At 41.2% G+C, this 26,174-nt stretch overlaps 2 protein-coding genes across 4 annotated transcripts in view; one reads left to right on the top strand and one right to left on the bottom strand.

The window, feature by feature from the left end:
- PDE3B (phosphodiesterase 3B) overlaps nucleotides 1-2,213 on the top strand; it is an 82,212-nt gene extending 79,999 nt beyond the window's left edge. For both annotated transcript variants that reach the window (XM_068194117.1, XM_068194116.1), the window contains exon 16: nucleotides 264-2,213. In XM_068194117.1, the coding sequence (XP_068050218.1) occupies nucleotides 264-490 (227 nt within the window). In that variant the 3' untranslated portion in view covers nucleotides 491-2,213. The remainder of the gene's footprint in view (nucleotides 1-263) is intronic.
- An 8,497-nt stretch (nucleotides 2,214-10,710) lies between these two features.
- CYP2R1 (cytochrome P450 family 2 subfamily R member 1) lies at nucleotides 10,711-16,288 on the bottom strand. Of its 2 annotated transcripts, XM_068194118.1 has the most exons (5): nucleotides 16,052-16,288; nucleotides 14,258-14,399; nucleotides 13,342-13,974; nucleotides 11,967-12,296; nucleotides 10,711-11,358 (listed from the first exon to the last, which is right to left on the bottom strand). In XM_068194118.1, exons 1-5 carry the CDS (start codon nucleotides 16,286-16,288, stop codon nucleotides 11,183-11,185), a joined length of 1,518 nt encoding a protein of 505 aa, XP_068050219.1. In that variant the 3' UTR covers nucleotides 10,711-11,182. The 2 variants fall into 2 exon arrangements, with proteins under 2 accessions (XP_068050219.1, XP_068050221.1); XM_068194120.1 differs by lacking the exon at nucleotides 16,052-16,288 and having other exon boundaries at nucleotides 13,342-13,538; nucleotides 14,258-14,387.
- Between the last annotated feature and the right edge of the window lie 9,886 nt (nucleotides 16,289-26,174).

Here is a 26,174-nt window from a genome sequence, read left to right as displayed (position 1 = left end):
AGCGTAAATCTTGCAGATTTTGCTGTTATGCTGCTTCATAAATTTTCCTCTTTTAACAAAAATTTTGTTTCTACCAGAAAACTTGCAATATAATAGAGAAACTTGCTGATATTCTTTGCCATACCACTGTTTAAATATTCAGAATAATCATCTATGTGCCTTGCTGAAATTTACATCTTGCTTGCAGTGTGCCATTGATTTTGTATGTGTAAAATACAATTGCTCGGAATGTCAAACAATCCAATGTGCTTATAATTTCACAGAAACTCAAAGAAAAAAAGGTAGACGAGTATTTTGCCAGCTAATACACCACCTCAGTGAAAATCACAAAATATGGAAGAAAGTGATCGAAGAGGAAGAGAAAAACAAAACAGAAGGAGCCAAACTGCTGACTGAAATCTCATCTTTACCTCAAGCAGATGACATTCAGGTTATTGAGGAAGCTGATGAAGATGATGAACGACAACTGGGAGAAGAGAAGACGTGCTAAGGGAACTCCAGTGGAGTCCAGTGTGATGACAGCCTCTGTTTTTTCCACTGTGCTGACTTCAGCTCACATAAAATCGAAAGGCCTTAATACTGTGAGAGGATTCTTTTTGCTCTGGTGGAATTCCACTCCTATGCACTTTCACCACACAGAATACGGAACTTTATTCAGAGATTGAGTATTGTATACCCTGATGCAAAGTTCTTTATGCCTTAGTTGGTATAAAATATCCTGATATAATGCTGCCTTGCTGAATATGGAACTCTTCTTTTCCTTGAGGTACCTGCAGTTTTTAAAAAACATTCAGTAACTTTGATTACCAAAGTGGCAAGAACTTTTCGCTAACAAGGAACCGCGGGATGAATCTTAATGTTGTCTTGAGTTGCTTATTTCATGTTGTTTTTGAACATGAATGAGAAAAAAGTCTGTGCCTACATGAAAACTATGTTACTGCTGCAGTGCAAGCCTGTTGTGGGGTGTCTACTTAGTGCAGTAGTGTGCTTCATGTAGTCATCTCAGAGCAACTGTTCAAGGACTGTGACATAAATGCTGAATTCTGATATTTGTGGTTTAAAAAGAGGAAGAAAATCCAGGTGCATCTATTTATGATGCTTTTTATTATTGTGCATAATCTGATGTTTTATTTTTGCAGAAAATATTCAGGTTTGCAGTGGATGTTCATGATAATTCATTGAATACAAGGCCATTCTCATCTGTTGCCTTGCTCTTTTGTGGTAGAACATTAAAAACCTGTTCAGCTACTTAAATTATGAAGGAATTTTATTCTTTTAGTCATAAGTAATGTATTTCCTGCTCTTACTCAGGTTCACTTTAAAAACAAGTCAGCCACATCATAGATTAATATCTTGCACCCATTTCCCATTTTAAATTTAAAGGAAATAAGATCGTATCTCATTTATTCTTTGTATGTAAATCTTTAGGAGAATTAAAGATTTTTTTTAAAGACATAAACTACTGTTGCAAAATGGCTATTTTAATTTGCCCCACACATTTTTTCCATCACAGACACAGTTTTTATTGCCCTCAAGTTTGATGTACATCCTGAAATACACATATGGAAACCAGAAGGTGGAAACTTTGTGTAAAGCCTGATACAAGATAAAAATCACTGTACTGTACCATGTTTTAGATTGTTGAGTTTTAAAATAACAAACTTACACATTCCACCCCAATGTATTTTTAGAAACACTACCATTGTAGGTCTAATTTGTAAACAAACAAACAAAAAAGTTGTAAATTAGGCTACAGGTAAGCAAGCCACAGATAAGCCTAGTTTTAAAAGTGCTCCTTTTAGTTTTGAACCTTTAAATGCTGTATAGTTGAACTGAATAAAACCCAAATGCACGTGTGCTATTTCTAAATGTGTCTCAGCATATTTGTGTTTGAATCAATTGACTTGGAAAAAAAAAGATAATCTTGTGTAAACTGTATTACATAATTTTACACAGATTTTCATTCTGCTATTTCATTGGCCAGTTTAAATAACTTAAAGGTTTGGGGTTTTTTTTTCTTTTTGATTTTTTCACTAATAAGCCTTTTGTTGATGCACTTAAAAGACCACTGAATTGTGCTTTTGCTATATCTTCAGTGACAAATTCCCCTTTGCTGCCATTATCACTGTCACTGCAGTTTTTTTTTGTAACATGAGCAGTGTTAAACCAGATATTTCTGTCATTAATAAAATGTTGCACTATTGAAGCTGGCACTTACTGATCATACACCTGTATTTGACGTTTCTTTGGTCATATATTCTTCTTACACATATTGTGAAGACTAGAAAAATTCTGATTCTTTCAGCTTGCTGTATTCTCAGCATTTTGTGTTTAGATAGTGTCTTTGTGTACATAAAATATAATTTTAATATTGTTTAATATAATTTTGCTTTGTCTGAAAAATGATACTAATTAGTTTGTCTAAAGTTACTGTTCTGTTATTTTACATGACAACTTTCCATTTTTAGTTTCCCTTAAAATGTCATTATTTTAAAAGTAACAAGTGTATAACAAGGTAAAAATTAAGATTTTATCTTTTACTAGAGCACTGGTAGGATTTATATGTGGTGACATCTTTGCCAGCGACTTTCTTATCTCAGGTTTCTCTTAAACTCTTTAGGAATACTGAAGCAATTTCAAAATCCAGTAACAAGCAGCAAACCTCAGTGTTTAATAAACTGTAATGTTAAGATGTATTTCCAATTAGATATTTCCAAGTTACAATAGCTTACTTCAAAGATATGTTTCATTATGAATGTGTTCTAAATCCACTTAAAAGTGCCTTTTTTAAAATGTGTGCACAATATGTGACTGTTACTCTAAGAGCAAAGGGGAAAGACTAGAAAAAAGTTAACAAATGCTGGTTCAGGGAATGTTTGCAGAAGTGGATGTGGCTGTAACTGAAGGTGTCTTAAATCTTTCAAAATGGTAATGGAGGGTCCTCTGAATGTTGATTGAGCTGTTGTCCAAAATAACATCCTTCCATATAAGGCATATCACTCTTAAATCTGTGATCACACTTCAGTAATTCACAGCTACCATGCAATGCTAAGTAGTTCTGAAAACCACACAAAGGAACACATTTAAAACACTTTCTAATGCAATACTACCTGTTTTTTTCTTTTTCTTTTTTTTTCCCAAAGAAGTGGATGAAATTAGCCTACACTGAAGTTTATGCTGTGCAGAAATACAACTTTTATGTATAATATTATCAGGTTTAAGTTGAGTCTCCCATCTTCTCATTGCATTCTTTTCCAACATGTGTTGGATTACTTGCACCCATACACACAGAACTAGACCTACCAAGTTTTCTCTAAGGACAATATTCTCTCTGTGCTTTCTGGAGTCCTCTGGATGTGAAGGAGGTGCTAGACCAGTCAAAATTAATAACTTGGAATCTCTTCCTGTGAGTTCTTCCTCCATGACAAAGTTAAATGGTGAGTGTAAGGTTCAAAATTAAAGTAATGGTGTAGCATTGCTTAAGGTAAGTCCAGACTAACAAAGTTTGTGTAAGACTTCATTTGCTCTGTGCATAGAACCATTTCTTGGTATTTGCATCCATTTTTAACCACAACCAGGGACAGGTGAATCAGCAAAAGGAGTTAGCAGAATTCAAGAGCTCAAAGTTTTAGTTTTGGTGTTTGCTCCTGGTGTAGATGTAGTTGAATCTTGGCTTCTGGATCCTTTGAAAGCACAGAGTTTGAGGTAATCCAGAGCATGTTACTGCCCATAGAGGGTCCCTCTCACTGGAGATATCCCAGAACCATCTGGACACAATCCTGTGCCATGTGCTCTGGGATGGCCCTGCTGGACCAGAGCAATGACCCCTGTGGTCCCTCCCAGCCTGACCCTACTGTGATTCCCTGTGGCACTTACACTCACATGGCAGCACTTCCCCTTTTGTCCAAAAAACCATTTGAGATGTGCACAATTGTAAGTGTCTCATACACTGGTGGGTGTGAGAGCAGGAATTCCATCCTGAGAGATGTTTTAGACTAAAAGGTTGGAATTAGCTTGGATGATGAGAACTAGAAAGAAGAGGTAAGGATGGCACAGACACACAAATATACTAAAGATATTCAGAAGAGAGGCACTGTTTATTGTCTCAGGCCAGTTTGTATTCAAAATATTATAGAAACAGTATGTCTTTATCAAGTCAGAATACTTGGATTTTTAGAAATTAAATTAAAATGGTAATGGAAATAATGATGCAATTATCACAACTTAAGCTGTGATACAGGTTTTAGGAAATTGATCCTTCAGTGACCAATAAAGATTAGATGAGAGAAAAACAAATATACAATGTTGATTAAATGAGGTACAAGAAATATGATCAAGACAGTAGTTATTTTGCCTTTTTTCTTCCAGCTCACTTCAAATTGTGTCTCTGGACAATGTACTACTTCAGACATGTCTATGTTAAGGCAAATGAGGTAATGAATTACTTTCACTTTTCCAATGAGGAATTTTCATTTCAGTACCTTCTGAAGTAAGTCTTTAACTTGCTATAAAATTGTACTGTGGATTCTCAGGAATGAAGCTGAGAAAAGGACACATATTTTAACTGCTCTCTATCTGATCTTAGTTTAATAGGGCTATAAGTAATCAGTTTTTTTGTCCTCTGCTTAATGAGAAGGAATAACACATTTTTAGAGGAAAGAGGAAAGAAAGCTGATGGACTAAGCTGCTAAAGGATATACTTTGAATTGCACTTGGCCTTAGGTATGTAAGTGACTGACACTTACTTGGTTCTGTGTGACAGTTCAGACACCCTTTAAAAACAGCACAGCACAACCAGAAATGTTTGACAGGAAGGTTTCTTTTGGAATCTGTACACCATGAGTCATCTTCTGATTTCTGGACTTCAGAAGATCACAGCTGGTATCTACTGCTGTCTGTGGTAGGTTCTGCTACACAGGCTGTGCTGCCTCACAGAATGTTGCCATCTGTGGAATCTCATAGAGTAAGAGTCTAGTGAGGTGAAACCTTCTGTCTGCTGGTTTATCTGTGAGGAAAAAAATAAAGGTAATGTTTAACCAAACCAGCCTTTAAGTACTGTTGAGAGACCATGGTGTTTCAAATGATCCCTACCATTCACCTTGTGATTTGTCCATGTTCTAAACATCGTGCCAGAAAACAGGTGATGAGTCACTTCTGACTCATCTCTCTAGATCAGCAGAACCCTTTGCACCTTGAGTGAGATCAAAATATCTTCATTTTAATTGCATATAAAACAAAAGGTAATGCTTAGCTTAAAATGCAGGTATCATACCAAAAATACTGAGGATAGGATTGACATTAATTATTGAACATGAGGAGCAGAGTGCAGATTTTGTCCCCTGTGCCAGTCAGATGTGAAAACTTGCTCCTATATATAGTCATTCAAATGGGCTTAGCATGCCCCTTTCTTTTTTCATGACATTCATCCTAGTAGAATTTATTAATCTGTAGTATTGCCAGTTTATCTGACTCATATGAACTAAGCTTTCTTTCAGTCAAAAAAGCAGATAAGTAAGCCCCTCTATCCTTGAGAATGGGTTTGTAATCATTCAATTCAATTCATCATAACTAAGTCATTACCAAAATACTGTTTCTAATTTCAGATGCCACACCCCAGGAAAAACACCTGTCCTTTAGACAGATTTACAGAATTACAGTACAGACCAGTGAGGCTGATGATGTGGCCTAAAGAGGAGAAAGATAAAATTAATTAAAAAGATTTTTTCCCAGTCTAGAGAAAAATGAGACTCGAGTGAGATATTCTCAGGTTACCTTATGAGACTGTTTCAAAGAGTAATCAGAATAATGCTTTCAGTGTTTGTAGTGTTTAGGACAAGAAGTAACACCTTTACGTGGCAAGGCTCAAACAAGACTGATTGTCTAAGGATTGAGAGGGCTCTGACTCACTGAAATAGATTGTCTTTGGCTATTAAGAAAGTCTCTGCACAAAAAAAAAGAAGTCTGAAAAACAGCTTTTAGTAAAACTTTTAGTGGACCAGATGAGTGAACTGCAGAACTTACTAAGATCCTTTCTGAACCTATTTTTTAAATGCTAGGAGTAGAGTAGGTCTGATATGGAAACTTGAAATACCAAGAAGAAAATGTGCACAGTTATAGAAATAATAGAAATAATAACATTCAAACAATAAGAAATGGAGGCATCAACTCATTTATTTCAGTAAATATTAAAACCTTTTTATTTTAAATGTGTTTGACCCATAATTCATCTCCCACCAGAAAGTCTTTTTATTTGTTGAGAGAGCTAGAATCCTCTTGAAAAAATAGACAAGATTTGAGCCTCAGCCAGAGATAAGAATCTGTCTAATTGTCAGATGGTGAATAAATGGAGAGGCAGTAGCCAAAAAGTTTTTTAGAACTATGATTGTCTTAAGTTAGTTTGCTAAAGCTAATTGTATTTTAAATATTTCTCAAGCTATGTGGGCCTTTCTAGATCTTAAGAAAGTGCATACTTGAGACATTGGGAGGTGTTGGATACTTCAGAAGATGATATAATTAATATACTTAGCGAAAGAATTAGTATAAGTGAGTAGGGATTTTTAGCTGTTAGCACTAAAGTTTATTCCCATCAACAATGAATTATTCTTACTGTCTCTATATAATCATGAAGTTCATTATGGCACAAAGAGCTTGAGCATTTTATAGATTACACCTACAATTTGTGAAGTAAATGCAATATTAAGCTATGTTGCATTTCTCTCTATAGTGTGGCAGTTTAGACTGTGCATTCCTTGAGAGAGAAATGGTGTGTCTTTACAGAATGCAAAATAAAATGGAAGAAGATCTGAAAGTGCCCTGAAGTGGCTTTATAAAGCAATTTTTATGCTTCCAAAAAAAAGAAGTTAAATTAACTTCCTGATCTATATCAGATAAAGAGGGGTTTTAAGTACCAATGTTTTTCCTGGAAAAATTAGGCTTATAAAATTCTGCTGTGGTGCATGTTCAGTGCTATTATTTTTATTGTAATTATTATTATTATTTTAAATTGAGCTTATTGTGTAAGTTGAAGAGAACCAAAGGGGCATTTTGACTCCTTAAACGGGGATGCCTGTGGAGAAAGGAAACTTAATTACCTGAGAATAACTGGAATCCTTTCAGATGTTTTATCCATAGTGATTCTGTTCCCTGACTTTCATTCCTTGCTGGTATGAAGCTATACCTGTATTACCTATATTAGTAAGGGACCTGAACAATGAGGCATCCTTTATCCCCTTGTTTTAGTGAGGGTATAAATGTCCATGACACATGGATGGGTGGATCCTGTTGTCTGGACACTGACGTGCCTAATGTGGATAAGCATCTGAACAAATTAACTGTAATGTAAAAAGTTTTTTAATACACAATATTTTTTCATGCTTCTGATAAATCGTAGCTTAGAGAAATTAAAAATATTTCCTTTATATATATTTTTTTTTTTTTTGTATTAGTGTAGAAAAGGAAGTCATCACTTGAAAACAGCAGCAGAATGAACAGTAAGTTTATTCTGTTTTCTGGAATATTGCTATAGGCCAGTCTACATCACATGTAAAATTTTTGGTAAGCAGCCATCTGCTGCAGTAGTAGTAAGATATTGGATCAGATTGCACATTCCTGATATGCTCCCATTATTTTAATGGGTTTAATCTATTTGGAATGTGACTTATCCTGAAGAATGTAACAAATGTACCATCTCCTGAAGCCTGGCAGTCTTCCTAAGGAATAATCACTCTGATTGTGGGTTCTGCCTAATTCCAATGACATGGACAGAGTTGACAGCCCTCAAAAATGCCTGAAGGGATAATCTTGAATGGGGAGAATCTGCTGATGCCCAGCTTACATTGTTGTAAAAGGAGAGAAGAAGACAGAAGATTTCCAGAGCTGTACTTTAATTTAACAGAGGGTTTGAATTATCAGGCCCAGTGCCAAAAAAACCACTTGAGACAACTCTTTGGTATGAAAACACCTACCAACCTTCTGTACCTTCACAGAGCAATTTATATGGGGAATATTGAGTTCCTTTCAAACTCTTACTGATCCTCTGATCTTAGCCATTTTATCTTGTGTTTTCATCAGTCCACCACTCTCAGCCAAAAGCAGATTCTGATCTGGCATCTTCTCCATTATGATTTTCCCCTCCTTGTTTATCCTGAATCTTTATGTTTTCATATCCAATGCATTATTATGAAATTTACACAATCTAAATTTCACTCATTTTTCAAAGTGATTTCACTATTTTTATTGTGTTTTTCTCTGAGCTTGCTACTTTTTTCATGAACTTGCTCATTTCATGATGACATAATCTGCCTCATCTACTCTCCAGTGCTTGCACAAACCCTTAAGCTCAATTCAGGCTAAACACATTATGGATACATATAAAAATATATCACAGAAAATTCATACTTTCAGAAAAGCAGTAATGTTCCTTGAACTTTGATGAAATCTTCCTTCGTATAGTTAGTCTCTGAATTAATTAATTAATTAACCTTCTTGCATTTATTAGGTTCATACTAAGGATGTGTTCATCAGTACCAGTGAAACTGCTAGAAGTTCAGGAAATTAAGTGCTAATGAGTGAGATTTTTTCTCAGCACTTTTTCAATGTCATATATTATATGCTTATACTGTTCCCTTTTCAGTCTCTGGGGATGCTGATATGGTCAAAAACAACCCAAAAACTTAAATGTAAGGATAGAGATTGGGAAAGGAGGATTTAAGACACTATAGTGGTTCTGACTGCAGCTCTTGCTGCAGTGTTAGGAAGATACACTGGTTAATATATCAACCTTTAATCCCCAAACAATGTTAAATAGCAGCCAGCTGCTATCTCTCCTAGATATTTCAGCTGGAATTACCTGAACATCCCACCAGGAAATTCTGAACATCTGGCTGGCTACAATCAATGTTGCTACAGTAGAGGAATTCTGGAGGACTAGAAAAAACTACTATTATGTCAATATTTTAAATTATTGAATTGGATCATTAGGATAATTCTAAGTCAGAGGAAAAATAATAAAAAAGTTGATAGAGAATGAAACATGTAAATATGACTAATACAGATACAGATTTAGAGAAAAGACAGTTTGTCAAATGTATTTGATTGCTTAAATGAGACCATAAATTGGCAGATAATGGTAAAAGTTTGGATTGATATTCTGAGGCTTTTATAAGGCATTTTGATTTAGAAACCAGAATGACATATAATCAATATGGTTCTCATTAAATGGATTAAAGACTAGCCAGGAGTTAGATCTCAAAATACCTCAGCAAAAGGGAATTATAATTTGTTAGCTGCATTTTGAGCACGGGTCCCTGCAGGAACTGGTTCTTGATGGCTTTTAATCCTACCCCCACTTCAATTAGCATTATTTGAGCCATGTTGTAACAAAAGGATGGCCTGCAGTTCTTGCAACCCAGAAAGCCAGTCTAGGTACTAAACAAATTCTGGCTGTCTGATCTGAGAGCACAGGAAGGGCTGGGAACAGGAAGAATTGCCATGAGTCCAAACCTAGAGCTGAACTTCTCAGGGCTGCCTCATGCTGAAAGTTCCTAAGTTCAGTGGATTCCACAATTTCTCCTTAGGCATTCCACAAGCACACAACAGCTACTTGGTATCCACAAAAACCTTGATCATGACTCCTAACCCCACTGCTTGCCAATGTCTTAGGAGTGGTTCACTCCATTTTCATGGTGTGCCCAATGCATAGCAATCAGCTTTGCTTCCTTCCTCTCTTTTTTGAGTTTTAAATCTTCTCTAGAAAAGGCACTTTTTCAGGAAGTGGAGTAGCCTGCCCAGCCTCTTCAGAGAAACAGAAACTTGTGTTAGAGCTGCTCTCTGTGGGTAAAATAATCTGGACCTGCTGCACCTGAAGTCAACAGGCTGTTATGTGAGTGGACTGGCATTAGCTCTTTGCTTTTTCTCTTTTGCTCTTTCAAAAGAAAGGAAGTATTTCTCCTCAGCATAAGCTGAAAACATCAGGTTAGCAGACAAACACCAATTCCTGCCCTTCAGCTTTCCTGCAGCTCCAAGTTGCAGCACTATCTGTGTAAAAAGCCAGGTCAAACACTCAGCCCTGGCCTTCAACAGCTGCTTGCTTGTTTTGTTCTGAACCCTGTCCTGAGGCCCTCTCTCCCCATACAGAGGGAGCTAAATACTGTCTTTGGAGTTTCAGCTGCTCCTGCAAGGTGTGCAGACACAAATCTTTACCAATAAACACAAAGCAAGAGCTGGAAGAATAATAAATGAAGCTGGCAGAAGTCAAGTGTAGCCCTTACACCTAAAATTTGTGCTTAAAATTAATTTAAAATCTCTTTCCCCCCACCTTCTTGCACTTGCCCTCCCCAGAAAGTCTCACCTTTGGTCAGAAGGGTGGGCAGTTTATTTTCTTTACTCATAGTATAGTTGCATGTGGCTCTGGTAACACAAATACTGGCTTTTTCAGACTATTTAAGCAGAGATTAATCATTACATAGTACTTTGTATTGGGAGGCAGTGGAGGACAGGGGTCTGGAAATGCAATATACTGGAGAAAAAAAGCCCTGTGATCGTCAGGAGTATGGCAATAACTGAACACTTTGTGTATGATGCTAAGTGACAAGCAAGCCATAAAGGGTCTTAATAGTGAATTCACGGTTATCTCATTCACTAGAAAATTATGACCAACTGGGAAGATAGGACAAGGAGAAAGAAGGATAAATTGCTTTAAAAGACAATCTATTTTTCAAGGCTGGAAAATATAGTTTATTCTTGGTTACAGATATTTAAATAGATACTTTTTAGAGCCCTTTTAGTTATGAAAATTTAGTGAATAATTATAAAGAATGGCTTAGCTGGAATAATGCAAATGATATTTCCATGGATGAATTCAAGCATAAACATTTTGAACCATATTCTCCATCTTATGAAAATATCATCTCAAAGTAAAATGGCTCGCTAAGTAATTAAATATTTAAAAACTGTATCAGAAGTTAGAGTCAATACAGTCTTCTGGAGTGAAAACATCAGGATGTGTTCCACACCTTTGGTTCCGTTTTTTTTTTTCTTTCTGTGAAAACCAAGTAGAAAGAAACTATTTTTCCTTTAAATTGTTGTTATTCAGGCTTGAACACGTTTAGGAATAGAAGGCAAAGTGGCTGCTGAGCTGCAGCTTGGAGCACTGTGCTCCACCTGCCCAGCTCAGCCCTGCCCTTCACCGCCTTTCAGCGCAGACGAGGTACGGCTGTGGCTGTAGGGTCATCCCTAATCTCGGCTTCAGCTCTGGGATCACTCCATGAGGGAAATGCAGGTAAAATCGTTGTAGCAACGAGGTGAAAAACAAAAACATTTCCATTCGAGCCAGCTGCTCTCCAAGGCAATGTCTTCTTCCTGAATTGAAAAAAGAAGGTTTTAAAAAGGTTTAAGATATCTTCTGTCACATTTCTGCTCTTATGATGAATAGGAACGGTCATTTCTGTGCTCAAGGAGTGCTGTGTGAACCTCTTGGCAGTATTTTGTAAGAAGGATAGGTGATAACACCCTAAGAAACTGATTTTAGAGAATTTGTTGCTCACAAATGCCATTCAAACCAATTCTGTCAAATTGCTTTAGATACCCTTGTTACTTACTGTATCTTGTCTTGAAGTGTCAATCTAGATGGAAAATACTTTAAAAGATGATATTGTGAATTTTAGCCTTTTCCCCCTACTATTTTCTTAATTACATCTACTGCCAGTCATTATTAACTGGCAATTATTAGAATTTTGTAAGGAGGATTTTTATTAGTTTATATATAAAACTGAGCTCATCTGTATAAAAGATGTTATGCTAAAATTTGTTCTCTCCAGAGCACATTATATTGAATATCTTTAAATTGAATTATATTGGATATCTTTAAATCAGAACTGAGGATATCATTCTGTCCATTTATTGCCATCACTTACACTTTACACATCTCTGGATTTGTGAAAAGGAACAGTGGAAGGAATTGCTCTTACCTAGGGAAAAAGGAATAAACGCATCTTTCTTGACAAACTGTCCATTACTGTCCAAAAACCTCTCAGGAAAAAACACTTCTGGATTGCTCCAGTATTTTTCATCGAAGTGAACAGAGTAGAGGTTTGTAATGACTGTGGTGCCTGCAGGAATCGTGTAACCACGCACAACAGTGTCTTTGGAAGTGGCATGGAAAATCCCCAGTGGGACAATGTTACAGAACCTCAGCACCTCGTGCAGAACAGCCTCAGTGTAGGGCATCTTGCTCTTCTCTTCCAAGGTGGGCATTTTGTTTGGGCCAATGATAAGATCGATTTCTTTCTGAACTTGCCCTGTTAGGAATAAAAGGTGAGATTTATTTTGTAATTGCCTTTACATTTTAATTTATGCTAATATATATATTTGTATATAAATACATTTGAAAAGACTACTGAAACATGGTATACCTTATATAAAAAACAGTAGCTTACAAGCTTTTAAACTTAGACTCTGTATCCCTATCCATGGTTACTGCTATTATCCCCATTCTGAAGCAATGGTGAAATTGATATTAGAGTGATATTTTTGGTCCAAGTACCAGCAGTAACTTTCTAAGTTACCTGCCTTCTCTTCTCTAAGCTACCTGCCCAGGATTTGGGCCTCTCTTCCTCCAAATCCTGGAAGCCCCAAGCACTGAACCAAGCACTGCTAAGGTTTTGGCAGGAAAAGTGAAGTGGAGGCAGTGAAACCAGAAACGTGACTCTTCACTTCTAGAATCCAAACTTCTCCTCACAGTGTCTGGGCTAACACTCAGACATCTATTGCTGTCTTACTTCACAATGACTGTAACACATCTTTTTATTTTTAAATGCCATTTCTGTTCTTCCAAAAGCCTAAGTATTCCTGTCTATCATATGTAAATCTGTTGTGAACTGGGGCACTTAAGATAAAAAGAATTGTACCTAAATTGTTAACCACAACGTGATCTACATTTTTGCTGGCACTTATACATTTTTAATTTAGTTTATTACTTTCATATTTAATTACATTTTCTTATTATTTATTAACTACATAGATTAGTACATCTGCCAACAACAGATCATGCATCACAATGCTAAACCTAAATATATTAGAAATCCTTAAAAGTATTAAAGCTTCATAAAAGTGTATTCACAAAATAATATGTTAAAATTTTAGCATTACACTTAACTTTTGATACCCTCTTTGTCTGCATTTAAAAAAAGTTTCCACTTCTTTCCATGGTATATTTAGTAAATGACACAATAGAAAAATATATACAAAGCTTATTTTGGTGCACCACTTTGCACCACTTTGAAAAAGCATTTTGAATTTGCAATAGGGAAGTGAATCAGTTCCTCAAAATGTCAAAGTTCTTACCTTGAATGTTTGGATAAAGAGCCATGAATAACACTGCCCATCTTAAAACATTTGTTGTGGTTTCTGTCCCAGCTATGATGAGTTCTCCAACAGAGAAAATTAAATTTTCTCTTGAATATGTAGATTCTGGGTCGTTTCCATTGCAATCCATCTCATCTAAATATGCATCTACGAAATGTCGAGGTGACAGAGGCTTCCTATTTTCAGAGACACGTTCAATAAGCTCATGAAGAAACTCATAGACTTCAGCTGCATTTTTAAACAGCTGCTGGTGTTTCCCAAATGGCAAGATACCAATCCAAGGAAAAGCATTATATAAAAATACAGAAGCACTAGCAGCTAATTCAATGTTTTCACTAAAAATCTCAATCATATGCTGAAATTCTGTATCTTCGTATGTGAAACGTTCTCCAAAAATAATCAAATTAGTAATGTTTGAAACAGCATTTGTTATCAAGTGCTTAAGATCAAAGGGTCTGCCTTTGTATGTATCAATGGCATCAAGAAAAAACAGAGATTCTTCTGAAATTTTGTGTTCAAAGGACTTTTGACCATATCCAAAAACTCGAAAGGTATTTACAGCTAATTTGCGGTGCTCTGTCCATCCTCTGCCATATTTACTGTTCAGTAAGCCTGAAAAAATATTTTGACACAGTATTTTATGCAATGCTTTATTTTTCTTCCCCCATAATAAAATTATTCAACAAGACAAAAAATGAGACAAAACATTTTGGAGGTCTTGCTATGGAACACAGTCCATGAGTGACATTCCTTTCCAAATAATATCTTTAAGGAAGCATCAAGTATTTTAATAAAGGACATCAAGTAGAGAAAATGGCTAAAGCAGATGCTTCACGTGATTTGTTCATCTATGGGACAAAAATTACGTTTTTATACAAAAGACATTAGCACTCACCTCCCATGTTTGTCAGCTTCTTGAACAAGGGAAGAGATGGCCTGTCTGCAAAAACTTCACTTTGGTGGACAAGGCATTCCTTCACTGCATCATAGCCATTCAGCACAACGGCAGATATACCCCCGAGATCAAGGCTGAAGATCTTTGTGGGGGGAAAAAAGGAATAAAAAGTGTCAATTGCTATTACACTCCAGTCTGGAGAACAAGGAATGAAAAAGTGAAACGACACTAAACATCAATGTGAAATGCAGAGCTGAATAACCTTCAGCAGGGCACACAGGTGATCAGAGGTGGGACAGCTGTGCCATTACACAGGAGGGTCTGTGATAAGCTCATTTGCTTTGTTAAAAGATAAAATTAATTAGCCCACACTACATTCTGTGCTTTACTGTGCACCTAAAGAAATCAGCCCTCCAAATTAAGGACTGGGAACACCTTCATTTGGTCCCTAGGGAGGAGTGAGAGCCAAGGTGACAGCCAACAACTGAGAGCAGAGCCCAGCTAGGCCCAGCTTCCTTTTCCACAAGTGGTTAGCGCAAGGTGCTTTGGAGAAAAGCACTGCCTTCAGAAGGCACATACAGGATAAAAAAATTAAATCTGAATCTACATTTTAAAAATTAAAATGGAGCCTAAAGTTAAGACTGAAACCTTAGATTCTTTTCCATACATTCCCCTGGTGTTAGAAATCTGTATCTTTACCATTACAAATATTTAGATTTTTTTCCAAGTCAAAGCTGGTGACCTCCACAATATGAAATTGTGTTAGCCTAATTATACATTCTGTGACAACTGAATTGTCACCCAAAGGGTTGTCAGGCACTGGAGCAGGCTGCCCAGGGAAGTGGTGGAGTCATCATCCCTGGAGGCATTAAAAAGCTGTGTAGATGTGGCATGTGGGGACAGTGTTTAGTGGCAGACTTGGCAATGCTGGGTTAACAGTTGGACTCGATCTTAAGGGCTTTTTCTAACCTAAATGATTCTATAAGTCTATTTTATTTTAGAAAACTTGGTATTTTCACTGTTATAATGGCTCTTCTTTTTTATGTGTCAAGAAGACACTCCTGGTATATTATCTGCAAACCATCTGTGAGTTTTGTATACTTTGGTCTAACTTACTGATCTTTATTCCTATATCATACATGACTGAAAAACAAAAACAAAAACAAAAACCTTTGATTGTATTTTTCCAGAATCCCCCAAGTTCTAATATGCTGTTTCCCTCAAATTCTACAGGATTCTTTCTGACAGCAGATGACTGGAACTCCATACAGCATTCCAGGCAAGTAGAAAGCTTGCTTCGTTCGACAGCACATTTTCCTTCCTATTTCCATTCTACTTGCCCTAGTACTTTGCTTAAATAACATTTTTTTTTTTTTTTAGTTACCAAAATATATGTTAGCTCTAGTTCGGAGTTAACTTTTACGAAGCTCGTAAGAGGAGACCGGCTGCTTAAAACTGGCTGATGGAAAGAAACGCCCGATATAGAAGACAGTACCAAAAAAAAAAAAAAAAAAAAAAAAAAAAAAAAAAAAAAAAAGAAAGAAAAACAGGAAAAAGAAAATGATTCATTTTTATATAGTTACGCTAAAAGGCTGTAAGTATCTCAAATATCGCGCTGATGGTACTTTGAGGCGCGGTTCCGCCAGAGCCTTGCGCTCCCGCTCCCGGCGGGGCGCTCCGCCCGCCGCATCCGCCGCGGGGCCGCGCCGGGCAGGGCGGCAGCTCCGGGGGTTCGCCGTGTCCGGCCGCTCGGGCCGGCCCTCCCCGCTCCCGCGGGACCCGGGGCGGCGGTACCTGCCCGTGGATCTGGCTCTGCCGCCGCAGGTAGACGTGCGGCTGCTCGGCGCCCAGCGCGGGGATGTTGCCGAGCAGCGGCAGCCCCGCGGGGCCGGGCGGGAAGCCGGCCGGTCGCCGCTGCTTCAGCAGCTGCCGCACCACCAGCGAGAGCAGCAGCGCCAGCGCCGCCGCCAGCGGCAGCAGCCAGGTGCCGCTGCCCGCTGTCGCCGCGCCCGGGTCCGCCGCCTCCCGCATCGGCCCCGCCGCCGCCGCTTCCTCCTCTGGTCCCCCGTCCCGCCGCCGAGCATTGGCCCGCGGAGGCTCCGCCCGCCGCGTCAGGAGCGCTTTTTTTTTTTCTTTTCTTTTCTTTTTTTTTTTTTTTTTTTCTTTTTTTTCCCTTGGAATAATACAGAGCTGGTCGCTCGGGGTTTATGCAGTGTCGGAACGCACCGCTGGCTGCGCGCTCCGCACGCCGACCATGGCAGCTGAGGGGCGAAAGGAACAAGCAGTCCCTTGCTCCCAGTTAAGTTTTTGTAGAATCTCACACGCAGAGTTTCCAGATGTCTTTCCCAGACACACTTCGGGCTTGGGGCCGGTGAAGCCCGCAGTGAACCCCCTGGCATATGTGTACCCTACGGGCTTGCGGCAGCAGCGGGCTGGGCGGCCGCTTCCGCTGCGCTGCCCGTGGCTCCCTGTGCTGCGCAGCCTGGCCTGGGCTCCCTGACCCGGCCACGGCCCGGCCGGACAGCAGCAGGAAAGGGTCCCTGCCCTCGCAGGCAGCCTCGCAGGCACACGGATGTGTGAATGTCCCCGGCCCGTGTGACCAAGCAGCGCGGAGATCACACATATAACGTGCAAAGGTTGTTGTTACCTAGTGGGATGATGGCTCAGGAACCAGGGTTTGAACTGCAGAAGAGGCTAAGATCGGTAAGGCAGAGGTCAGAGAGCAATGTTGTTATGCCATGTGATATTCTTGGCAAAACACTTCGTAAACAAACCCAGATTTGTTTCCATTCACGCTGGGTTTGTTATTATGTTACTACTATTTTACAGTCAATTTTGGGAATAACAGGAACATTTCTGGCCCATTACAATTTTCTGTGCCGTGTGCTTCTAACCTCAGATGTCTTTCTTTTTGAATTCAGCTTAATAGCTGTACATAGATTTTTAAGAACATTGATAAGATCTAAACATATGAGGAATTTATGCTGATGGAGCTCATTAATAACTTGTATCAATGCCAGCATCCTGTATCAAAATCTTACGAAGTTTGTCAGAATACAGACTGTCTTCAGCCCTGCTGGAGGTTTCTTTTTTTCATTCTTCTTCCAAGTTATTTCTTCATCCTTTATTTCAGTGTGATACTGCCTGGTGTCTTAATAACGGTGGTATTTGGGTCATATCTGCAGAAAATACTAGTATTTTCAATGTCAGTGCCTAAAGAATTCTCACCAAAGATTCAGGAACTCAGCTTGGCTCCAGTCAGAGGAAGAATGAAGAGAAATTGCCAAGGAGTTAAGTAAGATGTGTGCCTGCTTAAGTATCTGAGAAAACATGGGAAGAAGTACTATTGCTTTGATTTATTTTTGCAGCTTATCTTCAATGCTCTGTTACTTAAGTGTTAAATACCCAAAGTTTTAGATGATCATGATTTCCACTGCATGTAAGAAAAGAACGGTAATTAACAGTTTTGGCAGCAAGCATTTTGAAGGGGGGAAAAGGGAAAAAATAGTATAGGAAGGACCCAAGAAGAGGGGGAAAAAAAGATACAGAAGAAAAGTCCAAATATTTTACTAAAAAGGAAGGAATAGATTTGTAGTGGAGGGAAAGCCAACAATATTTGACAATTATCTTCAAGCAGAGGAGAGAACAGTCAAAACTGACCTTACCACTGTGTTTGAGCCGTGGGGAAGGAGAAGAGACAGTGATATTAACCACTGTAACAGAGGAAGAGAAACTGAAGAGCATAATTGCAGAAAAATAAAATCAATTTTGGTTATGCCAAATGCTAAAATATAGTGAGTCAACCAAGATTAAATATCCAAGAACCTCTAAAGGATGCATGATTAAATGGAAGTAGAAAGCAGCAGCATGGACAAAGATGACTGAAACTTGTCAAAACTAAGTGATAAATAAGCCCTTGTAGACAAATGGAATCAATTAAGGGTGCATGTTTAGGGATGCAAGACTCCAATTGCTGTCCAAGCATAGGATTCCTTGCCAGTTTCTGATTGATCTTTTTATTTTTACTTTTTTTTTTCATTCATTCATTCATTCATTCATTCATTCCTTCAGAAGTGTGTGGGCAGCTTGTGCTGAATTGCTTCTTTGGGAATGTTTTACTCATCTTAATCATGGATGATCAAATGAGCAAACTCATAGGATGAATAAAGGTTTTTTATTTTAATTATAAAAATGATGGCCGAGTAAAGAAACCCATTAAAGCATGTATCTTTATTAAATTCTAAAACATTCTAGTCATCAAGTTTTACAATTACCTTGCACTGGAAATTCTATAAGCAGAAGTTGGAGTAACAGGAAATGATTGTATTCCTATCTTCTCAGGAAAATCAGAAAGCAATTATTTGGCTTTGTATTCTTTGACTACGTATACTTATATATAGCTTTGACTTTTGAAGAAATATACAGCCAGGTGTGGCTGTTCTCTGAGTAGCAATGTTAAGATCTTGGTGATAACTCTGGGGAGAAAAATGAAGTTGTTTCCAAGTTCCATTAAAAATCTTACAAACTTGTATTTAGCTACAACTTTGAAACAGGCTCTGGTTTTCTTGTTCTTCAGAGTTGACATTGTAGTTGGAAAACAAGATAAACCTTTATCAGGTTAAAGTGTTTTCCATCCCTATAGTAATGTCTCTTGTTCAGTGAAATCATGATGTGATATATAAAATGCAGGAAAACAACTTCTTTATAGACAGATATGTAAAGATTTTGCTCTTTGCCTTTGATGGTGGATCAGGGAAAAGAGAGAGATCTTTACAGATGTATGTAAAACAGGCATGCTTGTCATGAAAGAAATTAATTTCATAAGCCCACTGACAAGTTTAGACTAGTGTGCAGATGTTATCTGTTACACTCACAAAGTTCTTTTTAACCTATGTCATCATAGTGAATGATCAACTTCCATGTCACAGTTATCTCCTGAGCCAAGCCTGTAATGATGCTGGCGCTTTACAGATTATCTAAATCAGAAAACCACATCTGATGTTTTCCCTTGTGAATTTGGTGATTGTTTACTGGGAAAATCCCCCACCTTTTCCTTCAGTCACATCCTTTTCTTTCATCACAGTCCTACTCTGCCTAAACATTTCATGTTTGTCAAGCAGACTCAGAAGGCTGGAGAACAGCTTAACTTGAAAAATAGTTTTGGCTTGTTGTATTTTCTGGTTCTTTCAGAGTATACTTAGGTCAATTCTATGCATAAATTTAGAAATTCATCTTTTTAATTGATGGTCTCATATGACTATGGGTTCCGAGAAACTCTGCTGAAAGTAGATTAGCAAATATTATGTTATAATAGCCTTTGCCTTCATATGCTATTTACCAGCACTGAAAGGAGAGAGATCTTTTTTAGCCCCAAATTTCACTGAAGGCAGAGGCTAAATCGGTGCTGTAGGACCTAACAATGTCAGGACAACTGCATAGCACTGGGAGGGACTGAGGAAAACTCTGTTACCCTGTGGCTTCATCAGACCTCCGTACTGGCAAGACAAAGGCTGAAATGATGTCAGGAGGAGTTCCACTCTTCTAAGATCCTGTAAACAACAAGCAGGGATTAACCTGCGGGCTTGAGAAACAGTTTCTCACCTTATTTTCGCTGACATGCTCTGACAATATATAAGATAGTATCACAGTACTTGTGCAAGCAATGAAATCAAAGTTTTATAACCATGCTGTTGTTTAACAGGATTAGTTTTCTGTTCTAGGTTGTTTTTTCAACTCTCATTTTACCTGCAGAATGCAAAACAAAATGGAGTGCAAGTAGGTGCTGATTTTGAAACATTTTCAGAGTGAGATTTTTCTCTGTAGTGCATCCCCTCAGTGCTACTCTGTTAATGCTGCAAGTCTGACCCTGCCTCTGCTGAGTGTGAGGGGTTCTCCTTGTCAGCCTGCTGGAGGTGTAGCTTGGGACAGAACTGGAATTGTGCCATTTGTCAGAGGCAGGGAATGTGTTTCCAGGTGGCAGGAGAGGACTGGAGTAACCTGCTCAGAGGCTGAGCTGTGCTAAGGCAGGACAAAAGATGACAAAGCCATAGCAAACGTCCCCGTGGTCTGCCCCTGCTGCCTGGCCAAGCAAACCTCAGGGCAGGACAGTGTGGCCCAGTCTGGTTTAAAGGATTATTCCAAACTCGATTTTGAATATATCCAGGAAAATTGCCACAGAACCTATAGAGTCTTTGGGGGTTTTTGTGCAATAAGAAGATTTCAAGGAGATTAAACCAATGCAACCCTGATCTTCTGTTTAAAATGTCTTTCATAAATCAGTCTTGGAGCTTTTCTAAAGCATTTTGGAGGAAAATTTGCTTCCAGTGTGATTAATGGATTTTCACTAATTAGCTCAACAGCAGTTCCACTTTCTCAAAAGCAGGCACTGAAGCAGCCTAAATCCAGATTTAATGTCCATTAAAAAGGAAATGCTTTAGTGTTGGGATTTATATCAGTGTTCTGGTTCTCAGGAAAGTACTGCATTTTTATAAAAAATAAGCTCTTTTTTTTTTTTGGGGGGGGGGGGCGCAAATTCAAACCAAACCACAAGATAGATTGGTACAATATTTTTTATGTGAATAATCTTGATGTGAGTTTATGATAAATCTGAATATGGTTTTTCAGAGACTAGGGGAGCAGGATTGAGGAAATAATTTGACCAGTTAGGGATGTAACTTTTGCAAAAACCAAATGCTTACAAAATTTATGGTGTTGGTTTCAGAGTTTAAGCCATTTTCCAGCTTTTCAAATTATGATGTCACAGAAATTGGAGGAGAAAGATATGAAGAGAACAAATGTAATGGATTATGTTCCTTTCCCAGAGCATCTCACCTATATAAGTCACTCCTGACAGATGTTAGAGTAACATGCCATGAAATCCTCCACTGAAAGAGGTTTCAGGGCCATAACTGAAATGCAACCTATTCTTGCCTGTCTTTATTAAAAAAGCTGTAGAAAGCTTTTCTCATGTGTGGTGTCTCCTTTGTTGCCCTTCAATACTATATATATTTATATATATATAAAATATAGTACCAGTATTTATATTTTTGTTATCATCTTTCTCCATAGTCTATCCTTCTGTTACGTTTCCCTGGTCTTTGAGCTTGTTTCCCTAAATCCTTATATGAGATCTCTGATAATCCCTACTGGTATTTTTCTGGACTTTCTCCAACTTGCCCAAGTCTTTTTGATCTAGATCTTATCAGCAAAAAGTAGAGTGTAAGGATTACCTCCCAGGCCTCAAACAAGATACTCCTGCTAACACACAGCTTGCTTTTACAGCAGCACAACCCCATTAACTCTGGCTTAGCTAATTTCATTTTCTGTAGAACAGGTTACAATGAACAGTTAGAATGTTAACTCTGCTCACATTGCCCCATGTGGCTTGTGGAGTCTTCTTAAGGAGCAGTGTTTGCTGGCTGTTCATGAGACAGGATGAGAAAGAACAAGCATCCACCAAAAACTCAGAGAAGTGACTGACTCCCCATGTTCTCCTTGTAAAGAAAGAGCATGTGATTTTTTTCAGCTGGCTTTACCATAACTTACCATAACTTTACCATAACGATTAGTTGTTATGAAGAACAAACTTAGAGAGAGCAGAGACCTAAATCACACTCACCTCCCTCATGGAGAACTTACTGTGCATGTGGATCATGGCCTCATCACTGTCTCCCCTTTCATTTTTGTAGGGTCCACTTTTCTCTGATATGAACCAATCGTGGGAATGAAGATTTTACCTGTGCAGCTCACAGTCTCATCTTTGTTGAAGAATTACATTTTAGTATTGAACAAAAATTGCACCATAATATATAAATGTGATATTTTTGTTTACCAGCATGCCATCTGCTAGCATTTCAGAACTTCACTACAGTATCTGTGGGTTCTCACCATAATGGCAATATTTACGGTAGAAAAAAATGGTCACACTTCTTAAGTATTTGTTAAATTATATCAAAGAGTATAATATTGTAAAAAGTTGCATCTAGTGTAGAGAAAGTCACTATAAAATAGCCCAGATTTTTCTTATTATCTACAAATTAAAACAAATTTATTTGAAAATAAAATTTCTTTTATTTTGAGCTGAGTGTTGCATTAGATAATCTGATTTCTTGAAATAAATAAATTTTAAAAATCCCATCATTATGTTGCATTTTATTCAATCTGCTTTGAATCTATACCCAGCACTGAAAAAGGCAGAACAGATTGTTTCAGTAAATGTCTCACTTTCTTAGTGCAGTGCTGCAAAGTACCCCTCTCTGCTAGATTTTCCATGAACACTTCACCTCTAGTTTTGGATTTATCAAGAAACAGAAGAATGTCATCCTGTGAAAATCCTGTCTCTTTTTTCCAGCTTCAAAAACAGACAAACTGGTCAACTGCCCTTCTTCTCCATCTCATGTACAAGAGAAATTTGCAAAAAGAAAATATGTTTGGGGAGACCAGATGACATATAGCTAAGGGGGAGGGGGGAAATAGGACAAGCGTTCCAGCTGGGACTCCCTCCATTAGCGCTGGCAAGGAGCAGCCGAAGTGCCTGCCAACATCCAAGTGCTACATCATCTCTGCGTGCACAGGAGTGGATCTATTGGCATTCGTACCTGTTGGTTTAAATTTCCACTCCTTCCTGTGAAAGCTTGAAGTAGAAATGTTGGCACCTGAAATCCTGTAATCACCGGCTCCAGCCCCGGACCGAGCTACACTGGGCAAGAGAAGGGCTTGAACTGTCTGCAGTCAGCCACAAGGCAAAATTTCGCTTTTTCCTCGCAGAAGGAGGAAACTGAAATATGCTTTTATAAAAGAATCATCTGGAATTTTATTGTTTTACCTTTAATCCCGGGAATATTCTATGTGGACGAGGAGTAAATAATTCCCCAAAGGAAATGGGAACAATTAGCTGTTAGCATAGGAAGAGAAATGGAAGAGTGGAGTTAGAGAGAAATATCAAACTGGCAGCCCAGTCATTTAAATTCCTGCCCTTTATTTCCGTTGGTGTAATTGTATCAATCATATTAAAACAGCAAAACCAAAGCCGAGCCCTTCCTTTAGGTGCTGCCTAATATTTGTAAATACATCTTCAGAAAAACTACCTTAAAACCAGAACAGGAGTCGTGAAAACGGAATAGATTTTAAATCAAATACATAGACTCCTTTTCCCGGGAGATTCCCGTGGTGAGCATACCTGCGAGGGAGCTGTTATTTAAAACGAACTTTCAAATTTGGCAGAGCGGTGGGGGAAGGAGACAGCCTTCCAGGCAGCATCCCTTCTGCCACCCCCTCGAGGGCTGCAGCTCGTGAAGGGCTACGAAGATGTGTTGGGGGAGGGGGGGGGGGGGGGGAGAGAAATCAACCCAAAAACCCGCGCCCCAAATAGTGCTTTGGGTTGTGACATGGAAAAAAAAGCAGAACCCAGACCACAGAACCCGAGAGGGTTTTGCAATCGTCGTTCTGCAAAACGAGGGTGGCGATGCGGCGCAGCGCCCGCCGGTGACCGCCCCCGCGCTGGGAGAGGAGGGGGCCGGGGCACCCCGAAAGGCGGATGGCGAGGGACACGGCCATCCCTCCCCGGACGGCAGCCATTCGCCAGTGGTTTCTGTATGTTCGTGGGTTTTTCTCTAAACTTCCCAGCTAAAATCTCATCAACAGAACATCACGCACCCCGCGGTTCTCCCCAGGTTTATCCATCTCCCGGTGAACACAGGGCTCCTGCCACCGGGAGTGAGCCTGTCATCAGCGGCTACAGAAACATAAACGAGGAGCCGCCGGGATGTTCCCAGGAAAGCTCCCCATCCATAGGAACAGCGAAACGCGCCATCCAGCCGCGCCGGTCACCTGCTCCCTGCGCGGCCGCGGAGTATGCGCGGGGCTCTCTGCTGGCCGCCGGGGCCGGCGACAGCGGCACAGGCGTCTCCTCCCACCGCAGCCGCCGGGAACTGAGAAGCGATGCAAGGGAGCGAGGGCAGGGGCGGGGACGGGCGGACCCGCGTCACATCGGGTGTCCCGAGGACGGTCGGGGACCCTGCGCGTCCCCGCCCGGCCACCGCCCGCCGGGCAGCCCGTGTGCCGCCGCTGCCGCCGTGCTCGGCAAACGCCCAGCGACTTCGGGCGGGCAGGAAAGGCGCTCCCGGTCTCTCGGGGTGCGGTGGAAGCGCTCTCTGCGCCCAGGCGCTGCAGAGCATCTCTCCCGGGCCGCTTCTCCCCCTACCCGCGCCCGCTCCGGGCGGCAGCACGGTTGTGTCCCCGCACCGTGTCGAGTCTCCCCGCCCCCGCCGGGCCGGTGCTCGTTGCGCCTGGGCAAACACCCGCCCGGGCAAACATCCTGAGCGGGCAGGTGCTGCCGTGACAGAGGGTCCTCGGCGTGTGATGCATGGGCGGCGCGCAGCTGCCCGGTAATCCCCGTCGGCGGCGCTCAGCGCCGGGCAGCGCGGGGGCGAGCCCTCCTCCCCGGGTGCGTCTTCCGTGGGCGGAAAGGCGCTGCACCTGCCCCTGAAGTTGTGCGATGGAGATGGTGGTGATGCTGATCGTTTCCTCTCGGAGCGCGGAGTTACTCCGCTGCCCCGGCCCGGGGGGGGGCGGTGCGGGCGCCCGGTAAGGCAGAGCACGGGAGCCGTTCGCTGCCGCCACGGGGCTGCTCGCAGGTGCCACTCGTCCCTTGTCCCGGTGAGGAGCGGCGGGTACCGCCGCCAGCGCCCTGCCGAGGAGCTGAGGGGGCCCCGATGTGCTCCCTTCGAGCAGCGATCGGCGCTGCCGCCCGCCCTGCCCCTGCCCCGCTGCACATCCCGCCGGTGCGGAACCCCCGCCACCCACACGCGGCTGCTGTCGGGGCGCCGGGAGAGCGCCGGGTACACCCGGGCTGCGCGCCGGAGCCGCGGCGGCGGCCGGCAGAGGCGGGAATTCCCGGGGAGGGAGCGGCCCCGCTCTGCAATGCGGTCCCACTGCTGCAGAGGTCGCCACGCGTGAGCGGTGCAGCGGGGGCGCGGCGGGGGCGCGGCGGGAGCGGCCCCCCCCCCCACCCCGCCCTGCGCAGCGCCCCGGCCGCGCCTCGCCCCGCGCCGCGCTGCGTTTTTTGTGAATGGGACTCTCAAGGAGCGGGCCATGACGTCACCGCCGGTCCCAATTGGCGCCCAATGGAGGAGCGGGCCCCTTCGGGCGGCCGGCGCGGTGATTGGCTGGCGGGCGCGAGCGGGCGCCCACGCAGGCGGCGGCGGCGGCAGGTATAAAGGAGGCGGCGGGCAGTGCGTGACACCGCGGATCGGCGGCCATACCGGCACCGCGCCCGCTCCTCCGCACCCCGGTAAGCTCCGCACTGCGCCGGCCGCGGCTCCCTGCGCCGGCGGTCCCATGTCTCTGCCGGGGCGCGGGGCTTTGGTACCTCCGTTCGTGGGCTCGTGTGCGCCGTGCAGCGGGAGCCAAGGCGGGGGGTCGGTCCTTCTCCGCTCGGTTACTTCCTCGCCCTTCCGATGCGAGGTGGTATGTCCGGACAGGACAAAGTGCTGCGGCAAAGGTCACGGCCGGGGCGCCGCCGGGAAGAGGGGCATCCTTTGGAAGCTGGCTTATGGTCCCCGTCGAGTACTGGGAGCTGGCAGAAATGAGGATGATGTAGTGGTTGTGAGGTGCTCCTTGGAGTCTAAGACACTGATGTTGTGAGAGAGGTGTATCTCGTATCTTCAATATTAGATATTTTTACAGCTTTTGTGTTTATGACTGATTTTTAACTTATCCTCTTCTCTGGTTTCAGAGTAGAAGTGTTTATTGACATTAAGCTAATTAATTCTTAGTGTAATCTGAACTGGGGTGTTAGTGTGCTGGCTGGCAAAAAGCAAGCAGCTTCAGGTAAAGTGCTAACAAGGGCACTTTGTTCTCAAAAATGTTAAACACTTATCGTCTTTCCTTGTGATTTGTATCTGTCCATGTCGGACAC

The sequence above is a fragment of the Anomalospiza imberbis genome, chromosome 6, assembly GCF_031753505.1.
Source record: "Anomalospiza imberbis isolate Cuckoo-Finch-1a 21T00152 chromosome 6, ASM3175350v1, whole genome shotgun sequence".
NCBI lineage: Eukaryota > Metazoa > Chordata > Aves > Passeriformes > Viduidae > Anomalospiza > Anomalospiza imberbis.
The sequence above is the reverse complement of the archived record's forward strand: the minus strand, read 5'-3'. Positions and strand labels throughout refer to the sequence as shown.

What these genes read in the sequence shown, in the direction of transcription:
- CYP2R1 (XM_068194118.1), bottom strand. Translation starts at nt 16,288, where the DNA reads ATGCGGGAGGCGGCGGACCCGGGCGCGGCGACAGCGGGCAGCGGCACC. An exon ending in GAAGCTGACAAACATGGGAG is followed by an intron (nt 13,975 to 14,257) that starts GTGAGTGCTAAT and finishes ATATTTTTTCAG; the next exon opens with GCTTACTGAACAGTAAATAT. An exon ending in TCTTTATCCAAACATTCAAG is followed by an intron (nt 12,297 to 13,341) that starts GTAAGAACTTTG and finishes TATTCCTAACAG; the next exon opens with GGCAAGTTCAGAAAGAAATC.